Raw genomic sequence first — 10,175 nt, 5'->3', positions numbered from 1 at the left:
GTTAATGTTTAAATGTTTAAATGTTTAATGTTTATATGTTGCGCATTTACGGCGAAACGGCGGTAATAGATTTCATGAAATTTGACAGGTATGTTCTTTTTTAATTGCGCGTCGACGTATATACAAGGTTTTTGGAAATTTTGCATTTCAAGGATAATATAAAAGGAAAAAGGAGCCTCCTTCATACGCCAATATTAGAGTAAAAATCAGACTATAGAATATTATTCATCATAAATCAGCTGACAAGTGATTACACAGATGTGTGGAGAAGCCAGTCGATTGCATTAGTTCCATAAGGTCTATAGTTTCAATCAGATACTTGTGGATGAGAATATTGCGTGAGGTCTACTTTTCACAGAACTACTAGTATATTTACGAGTCTTTTATTTATGTGTATTATATTTGTGTCTTGTATTATCTTTTATTTTTGAATGGAACTTTGTAATTGGTATTGCCAAAGTAAGGTCTACGTTATGATTAAAGTGGTGAAAGATTGAAAAAGAGCATTGCCGATTCTTTTCCTTGCCACTGCCTTCTATAGAGGATCGCTGATACTGGTATATCCGATGAAATATTAACTGTTCATTCTTCTCTGAAATAATGAATCCAATTTTATTCGTCAAGTATATATAATATACTTCATTGATTCTGTTCATGATTGATGAAGGAAATTTCGTTTATTAATATTATATTCCAAAATTGTTCAGAAACGTTCTGGCAACGTTGCGGAGGTAGAAAAGGATAGAGCTAACTGCTTTGTCGAATGGTAGACAAGGATAGCAACACCAATGTTAATAAAATACTGCCAATATAACATGGACCTCAACATATAATGTATCATTTCTCAATGATAAAATTATGAATTTTCATAATTTATATTGAATATTTTGTTGATCAATAACTATTATAATAGTTCTCCATTGTTGACAAACTTTCTGGCAACGTTCCGGAGGTAGAAAAGAATAGAGCTACCTGCTTTGTCGAATGATAGACGAGGATAGCAACCCCAATATTAATTGGATACTGCTATTATAACATGGACCTCACTATAAAGGTGCGTACAGATTTATACGCGCCGCGAACATGAGCAATTCATTTTTAATCATCTGATTATATCTGTATTTTTACTTTCCTTGCCCTATTACCATAGGTAAGGGAAGTATTGCTTTCCGAAAAAAATTAAGGTACCCTAATTTCTAAATTTCTATACGTTCCAAGGTCCCCTGAGTCCAAAAAAGTGGTTTTTGGGTATTGGTCTGTATGTGTGTGTGTGTGTGTATGAGTGTATGTGCGTCTGTGTACACGATATCTCATCTCCCAATTAACGGAATGACTTGAAATTTGGAACTTAAGGTCCTTTCACTATAAGGATCCGACACGAACAATTTCGATCAAATGCAATTAAAGATGGCGGCTAAAATGGCGAAAATGTTGCCAAAAACAGGATTTTTCGTGATTTTCTCGGAAACGGCTCCTACGATTTTGATCAAATTTATACCTAAAATAGTCATCAATAAGCACTATCAACTGCCACAAGTCCCATATCTGTAAAAATTTCAGGAGCTCCGCCCCATCAATGCAAAGTTCAATTTTAGATTCCCAATCATCAGGCTTCAGATACAATTTAAACAAAAAAATCGAGTGGAGAAGATTAAGCATAAAAATCTCTACAATTAATGTTCAGTAACATTTTCACCTAAAATTGAAAATAAGCTTTTAATTCGAGAAAATATGATTATTCAATTGCAAATTATCGTTGATTCTATTGAATCATTCTCTATGAAGAGATAGCAGACCTCATGTGTGTCTTCAGCGTTATTGCCCTGTCACCAGCTGACTAAAATCTTTGAATAGTAGCTTTGAGATGCGCGGGAACACTAGCGTCAGGTGATCAATTTTCATAACGGCAAGGAAAGTTGTGTGAGTGCGCCACACCAGATTTTTACAGAAACGGTAAGATACAGATATAAAAAGCTTGGCATCAGCTGATTATAACTGAATTGCTCATGTTCGCGGCGCGTAAATCTGTACGCACCTTTAGAATGAACCAGCCTTGAGGTCAACCCACTCTTCAACACCGCTATATTGTGACGTATAGTCGTAGCAGAGAGTCAAAATATAATCCATAGTTTTTAATCGGAGCTCTGCGATTCCCCTACATGCGTCATAAATATGTGGTAGGAATGGATTCGTCTTGGACTAGGCTATAGACGCGAAATATTTAGACATTCCAAGATAGCCCACTATCAACAATTTTAACACACTGTCAAACACTGTCTTATAAACATCCTACAGACTACTCTAGTGGATTCTAAGCGGTTAAAGTGCAAACTGCTTTCTTCTCTGTTCGTTTTCTAGTTCTTCTTCTTCCTCTTCACGTTCTTCTTCTCCTTCTCCTTTTTCTTCTTTTTCTTCTTCTTCTTCTTCTTTTTCTTCTTCTTTTTCTTCTCCTTCTTCTTCTTCTTCTTCTTCTTCTTCTTCTTCTTCTTCTTCTTCTTCTTCTTCTTCTTCTTCTTCTTTTTCTTCTTCTTCTTCTCTTCTTCTTCTTCTTCTTCTTCTTCTTCTTCTTCTTATTCTTCTTCTTCTTCTTTTCTTCTTCTTCTTCTTCTTTTTCTTTTTCTTTTTTTTTTTTTCTTTTTTTCTTCTTCTTCTTCTTCTTCTTCTTCTTCTTCTTCTTCTTCTTCTCCTTCTCCTTCTTCTTCTACAGCATCCTCCTATTCTCCTCTCCTTTCCATTCGCTTATTCTGCAACCTTTTTCACTTTCCTTGCCCTATTACCATAGGTAAGAAAGTATTGCTTTCCAAAAAAAATTAAAGTACCCTAATTTCAAGTTTTCAATACGTTTCAAGGTCCCCTGAGTCCAAAAACATGATTTTTATTTCTATGCTAATATCCTCTCCCTCTATTCTTGTCCTGTATTTTCGAGCTTCTATCTATTTTTGGACTTTTTTGCAGCTGCATTTTTTCCTACATAATTTCTTCTATTCAAACACTCTCTCGCTCTCTCTCTGATCTTTCTTCATCACCTCATCCTGCCTTTTGCTTCATCGACACAATATCCTTCCCTACTTTTCATTCTTCTTCAACCTCAAATTCCGTCACGTTTTCGCTCGTTATCTTCTTCAGCTTCATAATCCACTCATGTTGCAGATTCTGCTGCATAAATAATATCATAGAGAAACAATAGCGTAAGTAGATTTTTTTGTGTAGTTGAGAAGTTGATATTGTGGTAATTATTCATATTGAATAAAAAAGTCTAAGAAATTGTCAAAAAACCACTGATTTATTGATAATTAGAAAGACCGGATTCGGTTAATACACCATTGTCAATCTCTGATAAACTCTTAAAAAACCCGGTCTTTCTAATTATCAATAAATCAGTGGTTTTTTGACAATTTCTTAGTCTTTTTCATTCAGTAAGTAGATATCCCATGGTATGGGGCGTTTATGTCGCAAACTTATACTGTTATCTCAAGCCGATAGTTCATGTAATTCTTTCCCGTGACGCTGGTAGTCTCTTATATTGTGCCGTTCATACACTCTCACCCCATCAAAACAGTAATAATAAACAGTAATTGACTTGAGATAACAGTAAAAGTTGCGACAAAAACGCCCTATACCATGGGATATCTACTCACGCTATTGTTTCTCTATGATAATATTCACTATATTATATTTCCTCCTTCTTCTTCTTCTTCTTCTTCATATCACTCTTTTCTGCTCTCCATTCTTACTCTCCCTCTTCATTTTCCCTCTCTTTCTCTTCTTCTCCTTATCTTATATCCCATCTCCTCCATCCTCTTTTCTCTTTCAACGTCTCTTCAAGCTCTCTTTCAAGAGCTAAGTGCTGCTCGCTGTTCAAGTTATAAAATCTGTATATTTATGGCAAACATGATTGACGGACGGGTGGCCAATCCAAAAACATTCGACTCCGACACTTTTGATAGTTGTTAGTATCTTGTGTACAACTTGTAAACACTTTCCAATATTCTGAGTAAACTGATATATTTTGAGTAAACTATAATCCAACTTTTATATGGCACAAAGTTTGTTCTGCAATCAACATAAAACTTTTACAGCAGTGTTGACTATTAATGCAGTTGAAAGATGCTCTTGAAGAATACACGTTCGATAGTAGAGGGAGGAGAGAGAGAGAGACTGAGAGAGGCTAAGAGAGAGCGTTAGAGAGAAATTTTATAGTGTAGGAGAGATTTTTAATCTTTTTTCAAAACAGTTATCTCATTGATGACTGGAGGCGAAACTGCCTATGAGGTCCATGTTTTAATGACAGTGTAGAAAGATAGGAGAACAGCTTTGCCGATTCTCTGCCGAGTCACTGCCTTCTAAAGATGATAGCTTATACCGGTATATTATTTGATGTGTGCTCATTTATCTACCAGAGGTACAAAATGGAAAATATTATTGATAAAATATTTGAATACAGTAATATTGAATATTGTTACTGAAAAGTGAGTGATTGACACCTTTTTACCTTTCAAAAAAGATTTTGAGATCTCGAATCATCAGAAATATATATGCGAACTAGCCGTCAGGCTCGCTTCGCTCGCCATATCGTCTAGCCAGGGGGCACGGGCACGGATATGGCGAGCGAAGCGAGCCTGACGGCTAGTAATATAATATTCCCAGGAATAGCTCTGATTGAAGTACCAGTGCCCAATCAATTTTCCGCGATAAATGCATTTCAATCTTCAACTTGGTGCCAACCTGACAAAGTCAACTCAACTTAATGCCAACCTGACAAAATTATTAATTTAGTTACCAGTTAACAACTGTTTCGACGAGTTACTCTCTCTAGATTATAGTTCTATATTAACATTTGGTATGGCCTTTTTTCAATTATAATTAAGAGAAAAAAAAGAATTTACATGCCAAAAGACGAACTTTAAACCCTTAAAAACCACCCTTATAGTCAAAATATTGCCAAAAGATCTCTTAGTGCGCCTCTAAAGGGCCAACTGAACATACCTACCAAATTTGAACGTTTTATTGGTCCGGTAGATTTTTAGTTCTGCGAGTGAGTGAGTCAGTCAGTCAGTCAGTGAGTGCCATTTCGCTTTTTATATATAATATATATATAATATATATATATATATTATATAATATATATATATATATATATATATATATATATTATATATAATATATATATATAGATCATACATGTCCGGTTGCACAGCAACCGGTTGAATTTTAACCGTGATTATTTTGAGTTCCAGAAGTGCCAATCTCAAAGCAATAGAAAGTTATAAACTTTTTACTACCAATGTCATCTTTTGGTTATTCCACTCTCAGAATGCGAGAACTACCAATGAAGACATATGTTTATAGATTTATCATTCATACTCCGGGCCAGAACTACCAATGTCGACTTCTGCACTTCTAGCACTCGAATTTCCGTATTGAAATGCCGTAGTTGGAAAATACAAGGTGATATTCTTTCAAGCTGATTTGTGAGAGAGTTGATATTTTGACATAGATACTTCTTGTACCAAGCCACAGAACTCTATCTGATAGTCCACCTAGTTCTTTATCGTGATGGTGGTAGTCTACACTAAAGGCTCAACTCACACTTACGCGACTCAGGTCGAGAGGAGTGTCGACTCTATATTTTTTTAGTCGAGAGCATGTGTTTCCAACACACTCAGACCAGTCGATTCTAGTCTCCGCGACGTTACCATTTGAAAACACATGCACTCGACTCTATTTTTTAGTCGAGAGCATGTGTTTCCAAATCGTGACACTCAGACCAGTCGATTCTAGTCTCCGCGACGTCACCATTTGAAAACACATGCTCTTGACTAGAGTCCAGTCTTTTCTCGACCTGAGTCGCGTAAGTGTGACTTGAGCCTAAAGGTGCGTACACTATACGTGCCGCGAACATGAGCAATTCACTTTCAATCAGCTGACTATATCTGTATTTTTACAGAAAGGTATAAGATATAGATTAAAAAGCTTGGCATCAGCTGATTAAAAGTGAATTGCTCATGTTCGCGGCGCGTAATCTGTACGCATCTTTACAGTGGCTATAAATGAATGATTTACTGATAATTGATACGTGACTGTGAATGAGTGATTATTGTAATGATTATTTATTCTCTGTACTTATATTGTGCCGTTCTAAACACTCTCACCCGGCAAAACAGAACAAAAACCACTTTGTCGTCAGCCCAGTTTGTCATCGTCCCCTTTAATTGATCGATAGTACTCTAGAGTAATCGGCTTGTGATAACAAAAATCGGTTTGAAAATTGAAACATTAACAACCTACATGAGATATCTTTTCAGGATGTCGTTTCTCTATGATGGAACCTTCTCGAATATTTCTCCCATATTTGGGCTTCAAATCTATTGTTCCTTTCTCAATCATTCATAATTGAGAATGATATTGTATTTATCAATGTATAAATAAATAAATAAATATCCTGCAATTAGATATATCTGGATCATTTTAAACTATTTTACATTTTTCGAATTTTATCTGAATAACAGTAACACTATTTCCAACACTACTTTCTACAATCATTGTAGAGTTATATAAGCCAGCTTTTTCCCGTTAGTAGATGAGTGTTCATGTGTTGAAAATATTTAATGAGTCTGTCATTTGAATACGTCTATCAACAAACAAGGAATAATAACAACATATGTTGGTTATCAATAATTCAACAAATAATATTGTTTATTATCACAAACAAATAACATAAAAGATCAAACGGCTATCACTAAATTTTAAGACAAAGTGAAACTGTTAGTAGATTAATGTTCATGTGTTGGAAATATTCAAAGAGTCTTTCATTTGAATACGTTCATCAATTAACAAGAAATAATAACAACAAATGTTGGTTATCAATGAACTAACAAATGTTATGTGCTGTTCATCACAAACAAATAGCATAAGATACCAAACGGCTATCACCAAATTATAAGACAAACTGGACGATTTAGCATTATAATGTTTATTATGTTATTGTTCATTGAACATCATTGGCATTGACTTCTGTCACCGGAGCTCTGAGGAAACAGCATCTAATTCTACTGTTTTTCAATACCATGAGGTAAGAGAAGGATAGCATTATATGAGTATGGGAGGTGAGAGGAAGATAGCATTATTGTCTCATTTTATTTTATTTTAATTATTATTATTAATATTATTATTATTATTATGGAGGTGAGAGGAAGATAGCATTATTGTCTAATTTTTTTAAGTTCTCAGTTCAAGAATATGACACAAATAACTGTGCAGCTAACCCAAGTTTAGCCTTGCTTTCGAATAAGTGAAAGAATAAGTAAATGCTTTCGAATAAGTAAAAGAAGAAGTGAATGCTTTCGAATAAGTAAAAGAATAAGTAAATGCTTTCGAATAAGTAAAAGATGAAGTAAATGCTTTCGAATAAGTAAAAGAAGAAGTGAATTCTTTCGAATAAGTAAAAGAATAAGTAAATGCTTTCGAATAAGTAAATGCGTTCGAATAAGTGAAAGAATAAGTAAATGCTTTCGAATAAATTTGAGATCGAGACATTGCTTTCGGAACAATCTATGGTATCATAATATTAAATTACATAATCATATGATACCTAATCTTTACTATAATAAAGAAAAGAACTGCCTTATGCACGTACGGAATAGGAAAATTCTGTTTGATGTATCATCACGTCTGAACTACTGGACTGATTATCTTGAAATTTTTAATATAGATTCTTAATACACTGAGGATGGTTATAGGCCTATTTTCAATTCTTCAAGATTCCATAATGTCAAGTTGTGTGATTGTAAAGTTATTAATTGGTTCCTTGCGGAGCATGGGTTACCTACTATAGTGAGGTCCAGGTTATAATGGCAGTGTTTTATTAGCACTGGTATTGCTATCCTTGTCTATCATTCAACAAAGCAGATAGTGCTATCTCTTTCTCGCTTTGCTCTGTTGCCAGATCGGCTTTTAACAATGTTGAACTGAGTAACAAAATATTTCATTTTAACTAAGGAAATTCATTATAAAATTATTGCAAAATAAGAATTTCTCGCTTGTTAAAATACAATTGATCATTTCAAACGAGAATGAACAGTAACTGTAGATATTACATCAATCAACCTGTATCAGCTACATAGATGGTCCAGTGCTCCTGAAATTTTCACAGATATGAGACTTGTGACAGTTAATAGAGCTTATCAATGACTTTTCTAAGTATGAATTTGATCAAAATCGTTGGAGCCGTTTTCGAGAAAATCGAGTAAAACCCTGTTTTTGACAACATTTTCGCCATTTTAGCCGCCATCTTGAATTGCATTTTATCGAAAATGTTCGTGTCGGATCCTTATGGTGTAAGGACCTTAAGTTCCAAATTTCAAGTCATTCCGTTAATTGGGAGATGACGATATCGTGTACACAAACGCACATACACTCATACACACACACACACACACACACATACAGACCAATACCCAAAAACCACTTTTTTTGGACTCAGGGTACCTTGAAACGTATAGAAATTTAAAAACTGGGGTACCTCAATTTTTTTCGGAAAGCAATACTTTCCTTACCTATGGTAATAGGGCAAGGAAAGTAATGAAACATAAAGAAAACATGAAATTAGGGTACCTTAAATTTTTCTGGAAAGCAACACTTTCCTTACCTATAGTAATAGGGCAAGGAAGGTGATAATTGATTATTTTAAACGAGAATGAACAGTTAATATTACATCAATAAACCTGTATCAGCTACCGTCTTTAGAAGGCATTGACAAGACAGGGATCGGCAACGTTCTTCTCCTATCTTTCTCCACTGCCATTATGACGTGGACCTCACTATAGAATGGATGAAAGAACTGGCTTATATACGTACGGAATAGAAATTCACATATGACGCATCATAAAGTCTGAACTACTGGACTTATCTTGAAATTTTTCATATAGATTCTTAATCCACTGAGGATAGTTATAGGCCTATTTTGAATTCTTCAATATTCCATTATGTTAAGTTTTCTGTATGTAAAGTTATTAATTGGTCCCTTGCATAGCTTGGGTTACCTACTTGTAGCTATTAATTTGGGGAAATAGTTTCAACACGTATCGATATTCATGGAGAAAATGGATAAAAGACCACAAAATTATTTGCGAAGTAAAGTAGCAGAATCTTACCTGGAAGAATAGACAGAAGCAGACCCATTGGTAGTACCCGTAACACTTTCGATCCTCAAGTTTCCCCTTGGAATTGTCCACACCAGGGTAAGGCACAATCACACCGGCCTTTTTCCTGAAGGCGGACCTGATGGTGTAGGTAGAGTGTATCCAGCAGTAGGTGTTGAGCACATCCTCGGGGATATCCTTGGTGTGAACACAGTCGATGGGGTTGCCGACGTACTGGCGAGTCGTGACGATCAGCGAGAAGGCAATCAGGATCATAACGGTGATGCTGTAGTGGAGGCGGAATATGGGCGAGTCGATGTGGATGTGACTGACCTTGATCAAGTTCTTAAGTCCTCGGAAAACGTCCAGCATTGCTAAGTCCTAGGGCCAGGGTGCATAGTGCGTGCTGCCCTGGTCACACCAGTCACGCCCACCTCACTGTCATTGGGCGGTAGCGGAGGGAGGACACGCCCACTGGCCAATCGGAGAGCATTGTTGCAACTCGAGACACGCCCACTGGTTGTAACCACGCCTACACTAACTTCGTGAACATATTTAGGTATTTAATAACACTTCTATCTATTAGGAGACACATTTACTAGTTGTTACCGCACCTAGATCAGCTTTGCCTATATGTTTGGGTATTTGAGAACACTTTTCACTATCTGTAGACACGCCTACTAGTATTAACCACGCCTTTATCGACTTTTCAGACTTGTTCGAGTATTTAATAACACTCTCTGCTATCTAGAGACACGTTCAATAGTAGTAGAAACGCCTATACAGACTTTGTAAACATGTATTTAAGGATACATTTTGCTATTTGGGGATACATTAACTAGTTCTTAAGATGCCTCTACCAACTTTGTAGACATGTTTCAATGTTCACATTTACTTTTTCCTATCTGGAGACACATCCACTAGCTATAACCACGTTGACGTTTCTAACATTCTGGACTATTTAAGGACACTTTTTGCTATCTGGAGATACACTCAGTGTTTGAACATCCGTTGAATCGTATGTAATGACTATAC

At 35.7% G+C, this 10,175-nt stretch overlaps 1 protein-coding gene across 1 annotated transcript; it reads right to left on the bottom strand.

The window, feature by feature from the left end:
• Positions 1-9,041: 9,041 nt before the first annotated feature.
• On the bottom strand, positions 9,042-9,938 carry LOC120356654 (innexin shaking-B-like). The gene has a single exon (XM_039445613.1). It carries the CDS (start codon positions 9,510-9,512, stop codon positions 9,042-9,044), a length of 471 nt encoding a protein of 156 aa, XP_039301547.1. The 5' UTR covers positions 9,513-9,938.
• Between the last annotated feature and the right edge of the window lie 237 nt (positions 9,939-10,175).

This window comes from Nilaparvata lugens, unplaced genomic scaffold (assembly GCF_014356525.2).
Source record: "Nilaparvata lugens isolate BPH unplaced genomic scaffold, ASM1435652v1 scaffold7425, whole genome shotgun sequence".
NCBI lineage: Eukaryota > Metazoa > Arthropoda > Insecta > Hemiptera > Delphacidae > Nilaparvata > Nilaparvata lugens.
The sequence above is the reverse complement of the archived record's forward strand: the minus strand, read 5'-3'. Positions and strand labels throughout refer to the sequence as shown.

What these genes read in the sequence shown, in the direction of transcription:
- LOC120356654 (XM_039445613.1), bottom strand. Translation starts at nt 9,512, where the DNA reads ATGCTGGACGTTTTCCGAGGACTTAAGAACTTGATCAAGGTCAGTCAC.